The sequence below is a fragment of the Balaenoptera ricei genome, chromosome 20, assembly GCF_028023285.1.
Source record: "Balaenoptera ricei isolate mBalRic1 chromosome 20, mBalRic1.hap2, whole genome shotgun sequence".
NCBI classification, from domain to species: Eukaryota; Metazoa; Chordata; class Mammalia; order Artiodactyla; family Balaenopteridae; genus Balaenoptera; species Balaenoptera ricei.
This window is the reverse complement of record NC_082658.1, coordinates 20,629,419-20,646,937: the sequence shown is the minus strand read 5'-3', so window position 1 is coordinate 20,646,937 and position 17,519 is coordinate 20,629,419. Positions and strand designations below refer to the sequence as shown.

Below are 17,519 nucleotides of genomic sequence, written 5' to 3'. Positions count from 1 at the left end.
AAGGGCATGTGCATTTAAATTTTTTCTCCACATTGTCAAGTTGATATACAAAGTTTGTTACAGTTTATGTTCTACTTGGATGCCTGTTTCTGGATGAGTGTTTTTTTTTTTTTTTTAATTTTGTTGAAGTATAGTTGACTTACAATGTTGTGTTAATTTCTGCTGTACAGCAAAGTGCTTGTTATACATACATGTATTCTTTTTTATACTCTTTTCCATATGGTTTATCACAGGATATTAAATATAGTTCCCTGTGCTATACAGTAGGACCTTGTTGTTTGGATGAGTGTATCTTTCTAACCAGAGGGATAACTGCTACACAGTTGATACCCCTGACTGCAATCTTCCCACTAGCCCACGAAGATTCTGAGTTGCTATCCACCAAGGCCAGAAAAGGAGTACCTTCATAGGAGATCCTTTCTTTAGCTGTGATGAGGTCATCTTTCTCCAAGATTGATGCTATTTGGGGAGATTCTTGGTAGGGGTGGAGCTCACTCCATGTAGGAGTGGAAGACTCTCTATGACCAAGAGGAGAGGGGAGTTGAGGAACTGCTATTTCAAAAAGATGCCTGAGGGAAGGAACCAGAAAGTGACATCAACAGGGATCACTTTGTTCAGGCATGGGCAGCAAGTTTAGCTGCCCCACTCCTGGCTATGACTGGATTGCAGGGAGAAGGGTTTGGCGGAGTTTTTGTGCACAAGAATGTCAACATCGTTACAGTGTATGACCCCAGTGCTTGGCAGGGACACGGCCATGCGGATTCTCTGCACACTGGGCTGACCCCTTCACCTGAGCTGCTCAGCGCATGATCCTCCTTCCTGGAGCTAGACAGCTGTTAGGGTCAGGGAGCAGCTCGGGAGACCTAGAGGACTGGGGTGGACATAGGAAAGCTCCAGAATGTCGCAGCAGTAAATATATGTCTTGGTTTCCAGGACTGTCTGATTTCAAAAATACTGCCCCACAAGTTCACCAGCACCTGTCAGGCCGGGTGTCCCAGATTTTGACTTGGAAAATATAGTCTGTCTGACAGGTAATGGAGAAGGGGGAAGGCAGCAGTTCGTTCATTCCTGTGTCTAAGCGTGGGATTGTGGGGGGAGGGGCGGGAGCAGGAGACCAGCAGAGATGGGCCCAGCTCTGTGCTAGAATCTCCCGTTGAATTCTCAGCTCTGCGCTGAGGTGAGCAGGTGAGTAGGACGCAAGGTGGTGTGATTGACGCCTTTCTAGCCCCACCTGCTTACCCGGTCCTCCGCCCTATCCCACCCACTTTGGGAGGTCTAATCTATAAGCCTCAGCTCTCTGCCTCGCCCCACCAGCTCAACGAAGAAGGTCCACGTGCAAATGGCAAAGCAGTCTACCACGGCTGCTTAAATACCTGGTCTAAGCAACTGGGTTCGGTGTGACCGATTTCAGGCTGCGGGGATACGGACGTCAGTTTCTCCCCCGGGGAGACAGGAAGGAGACTCCGGGCTCCCAAAGCTGCTATACAGCCCGTTCGCTTGACACCCCAGCCCCCCTCCCCAACTCCCCCATCGCAGCGGCGGCCCGCCCACCTTCTAAGCGATCAGGCCACTACCCCCAGCCTCCTACGTTCTCCTCCCAGTGTAGCCCGGCCCATCTCCCCACCCGAGGCCCCGCCCCCGACCCCTCCCTGTCCTGGCAGGCTCCATAGAGGCGGTGCCGGCCAGCGGTCTGGGACAGACTCACCAGCGGGACTACAAGTCCCAGCAGGCCCTGGGGCCCGGCCTCGGGGCGGGGCTATACCGGGCAGCGAATTGGGAGGAGCCCTGGATCTCAGGCTAGGGAACGCGCATGGCCAATCGCCCGGGGGCTCGCGCCGTGCGCCGATGGGGGCGGGGAGAAGCCCGCCAGGGTCCGGACAAAAGCCGGATCCCGGGCGGCCACGGGAAGCTGGAGTGCTCCAGGTAGTGGCGGTGTTTTGGGGCCTGTAGACCGAGCGCCGCTCACAGACTTTCGCAGATTGGTGAGTGGCGGGCGACTGCTTTCGCGAGATGGACCTCACCTGGTCCCGGAGCTTCCTGCCTCCCTCCCCCAACCCGGAACCGCCTCCCCCGACGCCGGCTTCGGGCTCACGCGCGCTCCCTGCACCTGCTTGGAAGTTTTGAGGGTCTTAAGCTTTAGGTTAGCCTTCGCCGGGATCCCGGCTGGTCGCCTCGTGTCGCCCCCTCCCCTCCCCCACTCCTCCACATTCCAGTTCCTGGGAGTTTGCACAGGGCTTGCCGCCGTCCTTGGCTGTCTTCCCTCCGCCGAATTGCATTTGCCCCTAACTGGAGCCCCTCATCCCCACCTCGGGGCCAGTCCTCGAGCCTCGTCGGGCTTTATCCGGCCACTTCTTGCCCCCATCTGGGTCCCCCCCACCGGATGCCGGGGACGGGAAGTAGTGGCTAGTTTCCCCACTCCTACCCCTCATAATCCGGGTTCAGGCCCTTCCTCTTAGTTCTGTGGAGAGTCGACTGAGCCCCGCGCCGAAGTGGAGGGAGCGAGCGGGGCACGCAGCCGCTGCGGGCCATATGGGGCCGGGCCGACCCAGGCCTCGCCACGAGAACCTAGCCTTGGATCGGCGGCGCAGGAAAGACCCTCCTAGCTCTGGAGGTGCCGTCGGGCCCAGCCGCTAAGCGACAGATGGCCGGGGTACCCGTCTCCCTCCCCACCCTTGGCGTTGATGCCGAGCTTGGTTGAGGCAAGGTCCTCAAGGGGCTGGAGGATGCTGCCGCCGCCCTCCTGTTGGGCTTGGCAGAGGGCCAGTCGCGGCGCCAGCTGCCCTCTCCAACCTTGGCGGATACTGTGAAGTGCCAAGGAGTTCTGCCATTAGGTAGTCCTCCGGAGTCTGCCTGGGAAGAGGATTTTGGAGGGGGTGGGAGGGGAGCAGTGCATAGCACAGTTTGGTCAGTCAGCCCACAGCCCGCTTCTCTCTCCACCCTTTAACTTTGCTCTGGGTTCCAGCCAGCTCAGATCATTGGGTTTCTGAGATTCTGAAATGTTGGGTGAAGGACAGCTGGTAGACCCAGCTGCCCAGAGGGTTGTTTTCACCTCTTAAAGAGCTGCTGCTGCTGCTGCTGCTGCTGCTTCTTCTGCTTCTTCTTCTTTTTTTTTAAGAGCTCCTTAAACAGCTTGGAGGATGGTGATGGGAACAGCCCTCAGACACTGAGCTGGGTGGTTGGTTCCTCCACCCCCATTCTCCACTATGTTTGCTGCAGTAGGGGACCCTCAGAATTCTGCCCCTCCTTTTACTCCAGGGATTGCCTGTCATTTCAAAAAACCCCCAATCCTACGGATACTAACCTTAAAATAAGTGCTCTTTGTCCTTCCCACAGAGACCATAAGTAGCATCCCCAGTGGTTCCTCTCCACTGGCTGTGTCCCAGGGATACAGTCCTGGGGAACAGACTCCTTTCATTCAGCCTTCTCTGTGGGCTGCTTCTGCCCTCGGTGGCTGCTGTGGATGAACTCTTATCCTGTCTGCAGAAAAGACCCCATTCTGCTCAGAAGGTCCCTCCTTTGGATTGAGAGAGAGAGAGAGAGATAGAGAGTGTGTGTGTGTGTGTGTGTGTGTGTGTGTGTGTGTGTGTGTGTGTTTTCAGGTTCCTTGGCATGATTTCTCCCACATTTAGCTAGGTAACAGTTTCCGGGGCCCCAAAGTGGACCCCTGGGGTCTTAGCTCTGCCCTGAAACCATCTCTCACCAGTTTGCTAGCACATTCAGTTATTCAATTCCTGAGGAGGCAGCCCAAGACTCTGTAGTGGGGGGTGTGTGTGTGTGTGTGTGTGTGTGTGTGTGTTGTGTTCCCAGCACAGATTGGTATACACGTAAGTCCCGTTGTCACTTGCGCAGATGTTCTTAGCTATTGGTCTCTGGGCTGTCAGATCATGGTCATAGGTCACCACCTTGAAATGATATGCGCAATTGGGTATGTGCACATTTTTCTGGGCTTCTCTTCTGGTGCTCAGAAGAGTCTGAGACCTCAAATAGGTTAAGAGCCACTGCCCTAGAGAGACCCTACTGAATGATTAAACTTGCGGATTTATCTGCACCCAGTCCACTCCCTGGCTTTGTGAGCCTTCTTACCCTGTCTTGAATATGCAGAGGCCAGATTCTTTCCCTGCTTGCTTTTATTCTATCATGTAAATTCTCTGTCTTGGCCTTGAGAGGGCCTGCCCCATCTAAGCCACAGTGCTCTAGTGGCAAATCTGTGTTTGGGTGAACTGGCAAAGCTTTTCTATCCTGTATCATCCCCTGTTGTCTTCTCTCCCATCCCCTCCCGAGGACTGGTTGAAGATGAGTTCTTGGATCTGAGATTTGAACAAGGGCTCAAGAAAACCGTGATTTTTTTTCAGCTGCAGAAGGTCTCGTTTCTCATCCGTGTTCTTTCCAAAGTTGGGTCTCTGTTTGGGGAGGTGCCAGGTTCGGGGGGTTGTTGTTCTGGGAGCGCCCTCTGCTGAAGAGGCTTAGCGAGGGGCTTCCTTTCTCCTGGAATCTGTGATCAGCCGGCGGCTGATGTGTCTGAACCGCCAAGGGTGGTCAGCTGCTGCCCCCTCCTCTCTCTGCTTGATCTGCCCTGGGCTGCACTCTGTTTGGGAGGTGGGTAGGGGCACGTGTACCCATCTGATTTCAGGACCAGTTTTTCTGGTCTGAGTCAAGGAGGCTGGGAAATGGAGCTGGAGTGGGTGGGCGGTGGAGGGCCGTGAGGCAGTGGGGCTGGTTGAGGTACCTCTTTCGGAAACACGTTGAGAAGGAGCCGGAAGTCATCCCAGGGGAAGGTGAGAAAAGGGAACGTCTCCTTTGAGCCCCTTCCCAGCTACCTGACTTTGGGCCAGACACCAGACTGAATGCACCCATTGTGCCGAGCTGGAGACTAGCTGGGAGGCTGAGGGAGCCAGCCAAGCCAGGGTGAGAACCTGAAGCCCAGCCTGGCTTTTGGGAGGGAGGTGCAGAGTGGCCCCTGGAACTCTGGCCTTCCCTCAGCTGGGAATGGAGATCAGCCTTCCTGAGTGTATAAACCAGCCAGCCCTCCAGTTCCACCCTCCTTTATTTACACTTGACTTTTCTCCCCCAGCAAATTCAACAACTTCAGTTCTGGGTCTTTGTTGGAGAGGCAGGAGTGACTTTTCCTGATCTGGCCAAGCTCTTGGCATGAATGACTTGGTTTCCTTTCCCTCCCTGTCTCCCCACCCTTTCTCTCCCCAGATCGCTCCTGGCACTACCCAAGGGAGAATGGGTGTGTCAGGACAAAGCAATGGGGAGGGAATATGAAGAAATTGTCATCAGAGACTCTTCTGTGAGGTGAAGGTAGGGGAAATGGCCTGGTCCTTGGAGAACTGGTCTTTTCTCTAGGGCTGAGGTGTGGGTTTTCTGGGGACCAGGAGTGAGAGGGTTTGGGTTCAAGCCTTGGGTCCCAGACTTCCCTGGTCTGGCAGTGGTTAAGAATCCGCCTGCCAACGCAGGAGACACGGGTTCGAGCCCTGGTCTGGGAGGATCCCACATGCCGCGGAGCAACTAAGCCCGTGCGCCACAACTACGGAGCCTGCGCTCTAGAGCCCGCGAGCCACAACTACCGAGCCCGTGTGCCACAACTACTGAAGCCCGCGCGCCTGGAGCCTGTGCTCTGCAACAAGAGAAGCCACCGCAATGAGAAGCCCACGCACCACAACGAAGAGTAGGCCCCGCTCACCGCAACTAGAGAAAGCCTGTGTGCAGCAACAAAGACCCAACGCAGCCAAAAATAAAAATAAATAAATTAAAAAAAAAAAAAAAAAAAAAAAGAATCCGCCTGCCAATGCATGCGACACAGGTTCTAGCCCTGGTCCCGGAAGATCCCGCATGCCGCAGAGCAGCTAAGCCCGTGCACCACAATTACTGAAGCCCATGCGCCTAGAGCCCATGCTCTGCAACAAGAGAAGCCACCACAATGAGAAGCCCGCGCACCACAACAAAGAGTAGCCCCCGCTGGCCACAACTAGAGTAAACCTGCGCGCAGCAACGAAGACCCAACACAGCCAAAAAAAAGCCTTAGGTCCCCTGCTTTTTTTTTTTTTTTTTTTGGCTGCATTGGGTCTTCATTGCTGAAGTGTGCGATTTCTCTAGTTGCAGTGCGCGGGCTTCTCATTGCAGTGGCTTCTCGTGTTGCGGAGCACGGGCTCTAGGGCTCAGGCTCGGTAGTTGTGGCTCTCGGGCTTAGTTGCTCCGCGGCATGTGGGATCTTCCCGGACCAGGGCTCGAACCCGTGTCCCCTGCATTGGCAGGCGGATTCTTAACCACTGCACCACCAGGGAAGTCCTCCCCCCCTGCCCCCGCCCAACCCGCTTATTAGGCTTCTTGGACAAGTTATCTTAACCCCTCTGAGGTTTTATTCCTCATCTAAGAAACAAGGCCATAAATCTCCATGTCCCTCCCAGGGCTCACATACATGTGACCGAGGATGGTTTCTGCCTCTTCTCCCAACTCTGGCTCAGTTAGAAGTGACCAGTATGGGTGGTCCCCAGAGAGGCCTCTGTTTTGCTCTAAATTAGTAGCTGGATGACTCAGTGGGGTGGGTGGAATGCACTGAAAGTCCCAGTTCCCCCAGCCTGTTTCTGCTCTGAACTTGGTTGGGAGTCTAGTGTCCTGGGAGAAATGGGCTTTGACGTGACTCTTCCTCTTTGCTCCTTGGGGGCTTGGTCCTGCGTGAGGCTAAGTAGACTTGCTCGCCCAGCCTTCAGGCTGGTGATGTGTATAAGAGTGTGAAGTGGGTGAGTCTGGGTGTGGGGGAGACCAAACGTGGAGGGCGTGTAAGGCCAACATTGCACGGTTTGGCTGTGTTCCCCACAGGTCACAGAACCAAAGGGTGTGTTTCAGTGTCTGTATGTCCACCTTGGCTGGGACTAGCACTCAGGTTTGGGTCACATCCCTGCTATTCCTGGTCTCCCCTCCGGCTTCCTTTGTGCCAGGATGAATGTGGTCTTGGGTGAGCTAGTTTTCCCAAAGGGAGTGGAGGCCAAGAGTCCCTGGGGAAATAAATGCCACCTTTCTTTTTCTCCACCATCTTTCCTCATCCATCATTTCCCGATCCTCCTTCTATGATGTTAGAAGTGCTGTTTGAGATCTCCCTTCCATCCCTCCTCCTGGGGCAGCCCTCTTCTCCCTCGGAGAAGCGCTGAGATCTGGTTTTATTGTCTGGGGGCAGCTGGGCGTGGGTCTGCCCTGCTGGAGAAGATAGCGCCTCCATCTCCCCAGCCCCTCTCACCAGCCCCTCTCACCAGCCCCTCTCACCCCACCAGGTAGAGCAGGGCCCTCCGCAGCAATGTCGGCCAAGGCGATCTCCGAGCAGACAGGCAAAGAACTCCTCTACAAGTACATCTGCACCACCTCGGCCATCCAGAACCGGTTCAAGTATGCCCGGGTCACCCCTGACACTGACTGGGCCCACCTGCTGCAGGACCACCCGTGGCTGCTTAGCCAGGTGAGCCCGCGCCCGCACCCCCCCCACCCCCGCCCCTCCCCCACCCCCGCCTGAGCCCCTCCTCCAGGCCCAGAGTCCCAGGAAGAGAAAGCAGTCGGTTTGCTGGAGATGTCCCCCCGGGGCATGTGATGGCAGATGGCCTGCAAGGGTGGGCAGGGTGCAGGGGGCTGAGCACGTTTTGTGTTTGGCCCTGGGCCCTGCATGCTGAGGTCCCCTGGCATGGCGTACAGAGCCTGGATTGGAACTGGACAAACCGGAGTTCAGATGGCAGCTCTCTACATATTAACCATGTGGCCTGGGGCAAGCCATTTCACCTCTCTAGAGTTTTAGATTCTCCATCTGTCAAATGGGCATAACACTCACCCTGTGAGTTTAAGGATTAGTAACAATGTCTGGAAAGTATTCAGTGTGCTGCCTGGCACTTGGTAGATGCTCACTAAAAAACATCCACCCTATTAGGAATATGTCAGGGCCATGAGGAAGTGTGACGTTGTACTTTGGGTAGAATGGCTGATGGGATCCACCCTGGAGTAGAGGCTCCTCTCTGTAGATCTCTGCAGGGCTATTGTTGGGACGGTGTCTGGAAGCTTAGACTTCTTTGGCAAGTCCCAGAGGGCGGGACCGGGACCAGTAGGGGGAGGCGTTCAAGGATGCAGGTTTCCTCCCACCATGAGGCAGCCCAAACCACAAAGCGAGCTGCCTCCAGAGGCGGTGAACTTCCTGGTACTGGAGGTGTGTGAGCAGTGGCTAGGGGCTGCTTGTTTGTCTTATAGACAGGGTTCAAACACAGGGATTGGGTTGACCAGATGTCCTCTAAGGTCCTTTGTCACCCCAAGGCTCTGTCTCTGTTCTTTGTTTTGAAACACAGGTGTTAGTCCATATTCTGTGGAGTTGAATGAAGCTAGGATACCACATAGGGAGGGTAGGGAATCACTTACTCATTCAGCAGGTATTCAGTGAGCACCTGCTCTGCCAGACCCCATCCTGGGTGAGGATGGCTTTAGATTCCTGGTTGTTAAAAGAAAGATGTTGGCTGGGGTAGGTGAGGGAAGCTTCTGGGAGTTGACCTTGAAGGTTGGGTGGAATTCGCTCTGGGGGTGGGGTGGATTGGAAGCCACCAGGCTACGCTGTGCTTTGGGTCCCCAAACTGTCACCTCTTACTCTACCCTATCTTTCCTTGCTGTAAATACAAACCCCTCTTATTCCAGAGCTTGGTGGTTAAGCCAGACCAGCTGATCAAACGGCGTGGAAAGCTGGGCCTAGTTGGGGTCAACCTCACTCTGGATGGAGTCAAGTCCTGGCTGAAGCCACGGCTGGGACAGGAGGCCACAGTGAGTCTGGGTGTGGGATCGGGGTGGATGTGCTGTGGTAACAGAAGCAACTGTGGTCGCCTCCAGATCAGCAACCCTGTGGGTCACCCCCACAGCCGGTCAGATTGCAGCCTGGGGAAGGCAGGAGCCCAGCAGAGCTGCCTTAGGCAGCAGGGCCGCCTTGGTGCTCATTCCCAGCTCCCCTATCAGGGAATGGCAAGATGTGCTGTACATGTAACCCCAGTACAATTTGAGAGCCAGGCGGAAATGGTCTGTTTCTTTAACAACAGTCGTGGAGATGGGACTCGGAGAACTATTCTGGGAACTCCTTTCTTTTCAGTTTCCAGAAAGGGTAGGGTAGCTTGTCATGACCTGCGTATATAAGCGGGTGGGTAAAAAGAAAAAAAAAACTTGTAGAAGGGAGATGCAGAATCATTTAGGCAGAAACGTTCTTGGGCCAAGAACCGAGGAGGAGGAAACAATTAATAATACTGAAGAGTAAACTTAATTCTTGCCTTCTCCCAGCTCGTTGATCCATTTCAACTCTGTAGATGAGATAGTTAAAAGTGGAATATGGCTTAGGAAGGCTAAGTGATGCCCAGAAATAAAATTGCATTTCTTTTTCTTCTCCCAAAAGGAGCTGGAGAACTGAAGGGAGGGAGTAGGCTGAGGCTTGGCTTACCCTGGGGAGGATGTGCTGTCCGTACCCGGCTTTGTCGCATCTGGGGTGACCACGGACCAGGGTTGAGCTGTTCTCTAACCTGGTTGCCCGGGAGTAGGATGAAGATGGTGATGGAGCCATCTTCCTTTTCACTGGCCTTCCTCAAATTAGCTCTTCACGTTAATTTCCCGGTTTCTGGCTCTTGTGGGTAAAGAGGGATCCTTGAAGTTAATACACAGGCCTGGGGGCAGAGGGATCTTGACCTCTGTGCCCCCAGGCCTTTGGGGAGAGGGCAGCAGGGTTGGGGGCTGAGCAGTGTCCCCAGGGAGGTCCTCATGCTTCCTTCTCCTCAGCTGTCTGTTGGGAGGGGGATGTCAAGGACCTCTGAGCTGGCAGCAGCGTTGACCCCGGCAGGAGCAGCATTACCTCTGATGGATCACTGTCTGGTCCTGACTCAGCAATGACGCACGCATGGGTGGGCGGGGGCTTTGGGACACGCTGGGAGGGATGAGGGCTGTCTCGCCTCGGCTGCTGCCAGGGACCCACTCAAACTGATTAGCTCTGCAGGCCTGTTGTCCTCAGCCGGGAAAGTCTGTGTGGAAAAGTTTTCCCTGTCAAGCTCCCCTCTCTCCCCCCTCCCAGCCATTCCCTGCGCCTAGACTCACGTTCTGGGGCTGGGTCTCCCTGCCTGAGCTCTGGGATAGATAGCCTTGATTTGTCCGAGCGCTTTAATTTGTGGCACAGCAGAGGGGGAGATGCTCCTGATCTCTGCTTTTGGGGGCGGGGCGACGTTGCAGCTCATTTATCATCCTCCAGAGGAGGCAGGAAAGAATGTGTGAGGTCAGTGTTGAAGTGTAGCTGGCACGAGGTGGTGGGTGGAAGAGGAGATCTCATGAAGACTTCTTGAGCCCATTGCCCTGGTTTCTGGAAAGATCTCTTTCTGGCAGGTGTAGTGGCAGTAGTGCTTGGGCCCCGCCTCTGATGGGAGCACGAGGTGGAGGGACCAGAGGGCGATCCTTCCTCCTGCCCTGCGAGCAAGACATGCCTTCTGGTCTAAGCTTTATCTCCCTCAATCTCTGTAGGTTGGCAAGGCCAGAGGCTTCCTCAAGAACTTTCTGATCGAACCCTTCGTCCCCCACACTCAGGTATGTGTGAGGTGGCTCCAAGCTGGGTCTTCTCCCTCTGGGAGCTTTGTGCCTGTTGACCCTAAAATGATGAAGGAGAAATCAAGCTGCTGGAGAAAAACCAAAGGGACCAGAGTCTCTGAAGCGGTGCTAAGGGTTTGAGGGTGCTGCAGAGCAGGGAGTCCAGAGATGAAGGAAAGGGCTTAGTTTGCAGCAGGAAGGAATCAAGGCTGGTAACAGAGGGGACTTCCCAGTGCTGGGATGAGAAGGACTTGGAGGCAGGGCCCCTTCCCCCAGAGCAGGTCACGTTGGCTCAGTCTGGACTGTCAGCCAGCAAGGCAGTGGCCTCTTGTCTCTTGTCCTCAAGGGGAAGATGGTGACCTGCTCTTACCTGGTGAGAGGTGTCTACGGGGTTTTAGAAATGATACCACCGGGGTTGGGCCCCTCACCCACGTGGTGCTCTCTTCCCCCGTAAGGAGGAGGAGTTCTACGTCTGCATCTATGCTACCCGAGAAGGGGACTACGTCCTGTTCCACCACGAAGGTGGGGTGGATGTGGGTGACGTGGACGCCAAAGCCCAGAAACTGCTCGTTGGTGTGGACGAGAAGCTGAATCTTGAGGGCATCAAGAAACACCTGTTGGTCCACGCCCCCGAAGACAAGAAAGAGTTGAGTGAGAGGGATGGCAGGGAGGTGGCAGCGGAGGAACGGGGAAGGCCGACAGCTCTGGGCTCAGAGTGGGGAAGGCAGAGTGGTCTTCCCTGTCTGGGCACCCACTACAGCGCCCCCGCATCTGGCCGGAGGGTGGGGAGCAGGAGGCAGGCACAGCCGCTCGCCATCCCCAGGAGGGATGCTGGGGGTGGAGGGGAGGCCGGCTCAGACTGAAGTGTGCGTCAGCGTCCCTCACCTCCGTGCCCCGTCTGTCTGGCGCGTGTCCCCCTCCTGCTCCATGCCTGACAGCTCCCTTCCGCCTCAGTGGCTGAAGAGTGATGTCTGGGGAGCGGGGTTTGGAGCAGAAAGTGAGGGGTCAGCGGGGTGGGTGTTGGGAAGTGGAGCTGTCAGTGGCAGTGAGAGATTGCCACTGAGCCCACTCTGCCACGGATTGACAGTCCCTCTCTGCCTCCCCCTCTAGAATTCTGGCCAGCTTTATCTCCGGCCTGTTCAATTTCTATGAGGATCTGTACTTCACCTACCTCGAGATCAACCCCCTTGGTAACTATCTCTGCTGGGGTGGGACAGGGCAGAGTCCCAGTACCTATGGTAACCCTGGCCTTGACGTTCCGAGGACCAGACCCCCACTTGCAGGGGGCAGCGCAGACAGCTGTGCGTGGGCGGAGGGATCTCCAAGCTCGTGTTCCTGAGCTCTCAGGAGGCCACAATCATTCCTCTTTCCACCAACTCCAGTTTCTTTCTTTCTTCTGTGATGGGGAAGTCCTGGTTATGATCTGACTCTGCTCTGTGGCTCTCCCTGCCAGTGGGTTAGGCTGTTCTACCAGGAGCTGAGCTGCCCCTGTATCCGCCTGACCAGTCAGACCCTTCCTTCCTCTTGGTGCCTCGGAGACCCCCTCCCCGCCTCCCTCTCCAGGAGTTGGTCCATCATTGACCCCCAAGGCTGGAAAGACCTTGGCGAAGGCTCTCACGCTGTGAAGGAGGCAGGTGGCGTGGGCTGGCTCTGGCCAGGGCTTCTTAGGGCAAAGTCCTGATTCAGATTCCAACTAGGGATGTAGCCCCTCTAATGGACCAGATGGCTCTGTGCTGACTTAATTAGCTAAATGGCCCTGGGGGAAAGGGAAATGGACTCCAGTGAGGCGGCAGTAAATGAATCCTGCTGGCTGGGGGCCCAGTGTGCCCACGGCTTCCCACTTCTCGCTGGACCCTAGGAGACCCTGGTGTGTGCACCCAGGGGCCTTAGAGACTGTGCCTTAAACACTTTTTTTTTTTTTTTTTGAGTTCTGATAGACTTTATTATTATTATTATTATTTTTAACATCTTTATTGGAGTATAATTGTTTTACTTTTTTTTTTAAATAGGGTTGTGGTGGATGAATAGTTAGACATTTAAGGCATGGAGTATAGCATTTTATAAAAATGCTTAAAAATTGCCATGGCAACTGAAACAGATGTTCCTGCCCTATTACCTACAGGTCAGGGAGGGGGGACTGGTCTTGTAGAATTTGTTTTTCCTTGAATGGGGGAAAAGCTGTGTCTCCATAAGGACCAATCTGGTTTCTTGTTGAGCTAGAGAGTCGTTAGGCCTGGGTGGTCCCCCATGGGAGTGGTGTGTGGGGAAGTCTGGAGGGGGTTGGAGGTTGATGGTCATCTCTGCTAGGGCCCATGTCTGATTGCCTGTTCTTTTTTTAAAGTGGTGACCAAAGATGGCGTCTACATCCTTGACTTGGCAGCCAAGGTGGACGCCACTGCTGACTACATCTGCAAAGTGAAGTGGGGTGATATAGAGTTCCCTCCCCCCTTCGGACGGGAGGCTTATCCAGAGGTAAGGCTGGTTTGGGGAGGAGATGGAGAGTGAGGGGGACCGGCAGGGTGGCGGGGGTGACTGATCTCCTATGAGCATTTGGCAACCCTTGTGGGCTATATATTTGGCAGGAAAGGAAGGCCAGGTGCCATTTAATTTTTTTAAAACCCTGGAGGAGGAGGGTGTGGGGGTCAGCCAAGCCTCTGAATCCCGGCCGGAGATCCTTTTAGACTCCCCTCTCGATCAACCTCCCTGGGCTCATGACCTGATTTGTTGTTTCTCAGTAATTCTGAGTGGCTCCCCGAATCCTGTCAGGAAGGTAGTTCTCTCGGCCACTTGCTGAGAATTTTAATTGCTCCTTCCCACCCCATCCTCTGAGAGGTCCTCGCCACAGGATCAGGCGTGTGTGACAGAACCCAGGTCAAGGGAAGAGGCTGGTCTTGGGGGAGGAATGGGGCCTGGGGGGCGCGGCACGGGATGAGCTAGGCAGGCAGATGCTGGGAGTGGGGGCCGTGGTAGAAGCAGAGTGACATAGCGAGGCCTGGGACTTGGGCAGAGAGCCAAGGACTTGAAGTCTGACAGAAAGGAGTTGGGAAGTTTGTCTCCAGGCGGTGACTGGCCGTGGGTGGTTTGGTACTTGGAGACAGCATCACGTTTTGTCTCAGGCACATGAGGCCCTGCACAACCCCTTCTCCCTGACGCTGTGAAGGCAATGGAGGACCTCTTCATATGACTCCAGGAGAAGGGGAGGGGTCCTGGGATCTGTGACCTGGTGAAGGGTGTGCCCCCACGGCCCACCTGTTGCTGTCTGGCCCCTAGGAAGCCTACATCGCAGACCTGGACGCCAAAAGTGGGGCAAGCTTGAAGCTGACCTTGCTGAACCCCAAGGGGAGGATCTGGACCATGGTGGCCGGAGGTGGCGCCTCTGTCGTGTACAGGTGACTGAGAGGGCTGCTGAGGGGATGGCAGCCGGGTCCACATAGGCTTCCCACGTGTGGCCTGGATCAAGTCGCTTCACCTCGGGGTCTCCAGTTTTCCCCCTCGGTGCAGAGCAGAACTCGTGGGGCATCCCCGAGGGGCCTACACAGTGTCTCTGCAACCTTCTTCTTTGCTTCAAAATGAATTTATTAGTTATAATTCTTAATTAGTGATATGTGCTCCATGCAAAAGTACAACATACGGAAAATGAACCAGAAGGTGAATGTTGCTTGGCTGTGTCACCACCCCTCCCCCTACCAGGTCACCACGGTGGGTGTCCTTCCAGGTGTTTTAGTGCCTGTACGAATAGTCATACTTTTACACTTCATAGCAGTGTTGGGTAGGGCTGGGAGGAGGCCCCCCCGGGAGAGTCTGATGCAGGACAGTTAACCTTCAAGTGTGACTTGTTTGGGCCTTGAGGGTCTGAGGTCCGAGAGGTCAGTTCCATAGGCTGCCCAGCCTCAAGGCTTCAGGGGCGTCTGCGTGGCCTCCCAGGCACCAGGCTGCCACCCTCTGCCACTCAAGTTGGAGCCAGCACTGACCTCCTTGTCTCCCTGGCAGCGATACCATCTGCGACCTAGGGGGTGTCAACGAGCTGGCGAACTACGGGGAGTACTCGGGCGCCCCCAGCGAGCAGCAGACCTATGACTATGCCAAGACGATCCTCTCCCTCATGACCCGCGAGAAGCACCCCGATGGTGAGACACGCACTCCTTCCCCGGACAGCCCAGCGTCCTCGGTGGGAACAGCTGTGGCTGGGCTGTGAGGCACCAAGGTTTTCCTGGTCCTTTGCAACCTGGGGCTAGTTATTTAACTTCTGGACCTCAGTTTCCCTGACTGCACAATGGGCAGTGACAGCGTCTGTCAGACTGGGGGCTCCGAGGGGGCAAGGAAGGGATGGATATATAAAGCCCTATGAGCAGGTGCAAGCGGGGAGGTGGTGGTGGCATGCTTTTGCTGACTGCTATAACGCGGTTCTTAGCGACTCACTTACACATTTATTGTCTGGGCTGTGTGATTCCCAGCTTTCCTATATCACCTGTCCTGTGTTTTGGGACTACAGATACCAATTCCCCTTCCCTTGAGCCAGATAGAGATTCCCACCAGGGGTATCCAAAAACCAAGCTGGGTTTCTAGATGCCAGCTAGGAATGATGTACAGATTCTGTGGGTTCGAGAATTCCCTGGCGGTCCAGTGGTTGGGACTCCGCACTCTCAATGCCAAGGGCCTGGCTTTGATCCCTGGTCAGGAAGTAGGATCCCACAAGCTGCGCGGTGCAGCCAGAAAAAAAAATTGAGATTTTCTGGGCTTGGATTAACCACCTGCTTGGTGGCATAGGTTATGGAGAGTTGAGCTGATGACGCTGAACGGGCATCAGGAGAGACCAGCTTGCTCCCCCGGCCTCTGCACTGGTATCTCCTAACAGCCGGGGGACGCTCACTCGGGAGAGAGCACTCCCTCAGTTGGATTTCCGGTATGACGCCCAAGTCTACCTTTCTAACCCTTTTTTGACTTCTCTTGCTCCAAACCCAGGCAAGATCCTCATTATCGGAGGCAGCATCGCCAACTTCACCAATGTGGCCGCCACATTCAAGGTAACCAGCTGCTGGGGAACGTGGGTGGGTTGGGAGCGGGGAAGGGAAGTTTCTGGGCAAGTAGGTTTGAGACAGAAGCAGGTTCCCATGAATTACCCAGTCCGGGGAGGGGCTTTTGACCTAGGGATGCACAAGACACTGGGATGGATCTGGATCTGGGCAAGCAGCCGACCCTCGCTGGGCCATAATTCTCCCATCTGAAGTGTGGGGAGAAGGGGAATTTCTGCCTTCCCCCCTTTCAGGACCAATTCTTCAAAAACTGGCTTGACTGATCTCATTTCCAACACTCCATTGAAAGATTCTGGGTTCTCTGCACCTCCTAGTGTTTTGCTTCCCAATCATCTGCCCCTTCTCCAAAAGGTTGGCATGAGGAAGTGTCTGATGCCCTGGGGCTCCTGCTCATCCAGCCAGAGGCCCGTCAGCCTGGGTCCCTGTGCACAGGTCAGGGGCGTGGGCCCCAGTTTAAAGAAAGTGTGACTGCCGGTCAAGAAGGATGACAGCTAACGTGTCTCGAGACTCCTCCCCTTCAAGGTGGCCACCTCGGGAGGCCACTTATCCCATCCTGTCAGGTGCTCACTGAAGCCCTTCAAAAGAGTGTCTTCCATCTGGTAGTTCCACATAAACTTTGAAAATAATGCATAAATAAATGTCAGTCTTGAAAGTCTGAGCTCTCGAGAAGTAGGGGACCAGGAGGGGACCAGGCCTCGCCAGTCCTGCCTAAAACAGGTCCCTAATTGGACCTGATTCAACAAACAAACCTGACACAGGTGAATCTCGACAGCTTTGTTGTAACTTCCGAGCAGCCTGTAATAAAGGCAGTGCCGTCGATAAGGGCGGTTACGTCTGGAGCAGGAACTGTGTGTAGAGTTTCCCATGAAATGCCATGAACGACAGAACTTAGACTCAGTAGACTTGCCTTCCATCTGGAGAGACAAAACTGGTCCACACCGGTACCTGCTTCCACGTTACCAAAGTTGACACCCATTGCAATGCTTTTCCCCCAAATCACTTGAAGAAGCTTTTGTAGGACTTTGACATTTAAGTAGACTATGTCCTGATCACCCTGACAACTCTTGCATAGGACCTCGGTATAGAGTTTCCCCCAAAATTGCAATAAGAGAACAAGAACGACTACAGATGGGATAAGAGAGACCAGCAAAGCCCCACTGGCGTTGGAGGCCCAGCACCCCGCGCATCGAGGGGTGTCACCGCTGGGTGCCCCATGTTCTCACCTCAGCACCATTAACAGTGGTTGCTTGTCCTGGGCCTTTGGGTTGCTTGTGTGTGCAATACGTGTAAAATTCTTGAGTGCCAGGGCCTGCTGTGCTTTGTGAGAAGCCACCCTGGTTTTCTCGTTTTGTTTTGTTCTGGCTGTGCCACATGGCTTGTGGAATCTCAGTTCCTCAACCAGGGATTGAACCTGGGCCGCGGCAGTGAAGGCGCTGAATCCTAACCACTGGACCACCAGGGAACTCCCAGCAGCCCTTGTAATCTACACCCTGGGACATTTGTTTCCCGTGGTTATAAATGCTTGCTTTATGGCTGCGTTCATTCTAGTCACATGTCTCTTGTCCCTTGCTGCTTCCAGGGCATCGTGAGAGCGATTCGAGATTACCAGGGCCCCCTGAAGGAGCATGAGGTCACGATCTTTGTCCGAAGAGGTGGCCCCAACTACCAGGAGGGCTTACGGGTGATGGGAGAAGTCGGTAAGATGGGGAACCTTTTCTGTCTCTCCCACCCTGAGTGTCATGCCTCCTCGGGATTCCTGAAAGAGTCAGTCTTCCGGTGCCTCCGTGCCCTCCCACCCGCCTCTGGAGGTGCAGCTTGCTTCTGCTGCTGTTCTGTGCCCTCCTGACACAGAGCACCTGACCGAAACCTAAATTCAGAATGAGCAGGAAGGCATTTTCATTCAGCTGTTTGTTTAGC

At 54.8% G+C, this 17,519-nt stretch overlaps 1 protein-coding gene across 5 annotated transcripts in view; it reads left to right on the top strand.

The window, feature by feature from the left end:
• Window positions 1-1,807: 1,807 nt before the first annotated feature.
• Window positions 1,808-17,519, top strand: part of ACLY (ATP citrate lyase) — a 43,066-nt gene continuing 27,354 nt past the window's right edge. For 2 of the 5 annotated variants that reach the window (XM_059908382.1, XM_059908381.1), the window contains exons 1-11: window positions 1,812-1,982; window positions 7,272-7,453; window positions 8,662-8,784; window positions 10,507-10,569; window positions 11,025-11,215; window positions 11,680-11,759; window positions 12,911-13,041; window positions 13,840-13,958; window positions 14,560-14,696; window positions 15,532-15,593; window positions 17,182-17,299. In XM_059908382.1, coding sequence (XP_059764365.1) covers window positions 7,295-7,453; window positions 8,662-8,784; window positions 10,507-10,569; window positions 11,025-11,215; window positions 11,680-11,759; window positions 12,911-13,041; window positions 13,840-13,958; window positions 14,560-14,696; window positions 15,532-15,593; window positions 17,182-17,299 — 1,183 coding nt within the window. In that variant the 5' untranslated portion in view covers window positions 1,812-1,982; window positions 7,272-7,294. Of the gene's footprint in view, window positions 1,983-5,202; window positions 5,305-7,271; window positions 7,454-8,661; window positions 8,785-10,506; window positions 10,570-11,024; window positions 11,216-11,679; window positions 11,760-12,910; window positions 13,042-13,839; window positions 13,959-14,559; window positions 14,697-15,531; window positions 15,594-17,181; window positions 17,300-17,519 lie in introns of all 5 variants that reach the window. The other 3 variants (XM_059908380.1, XM_059908383.1, XM_059908379.1) reach the window with 3 other exon arrangements.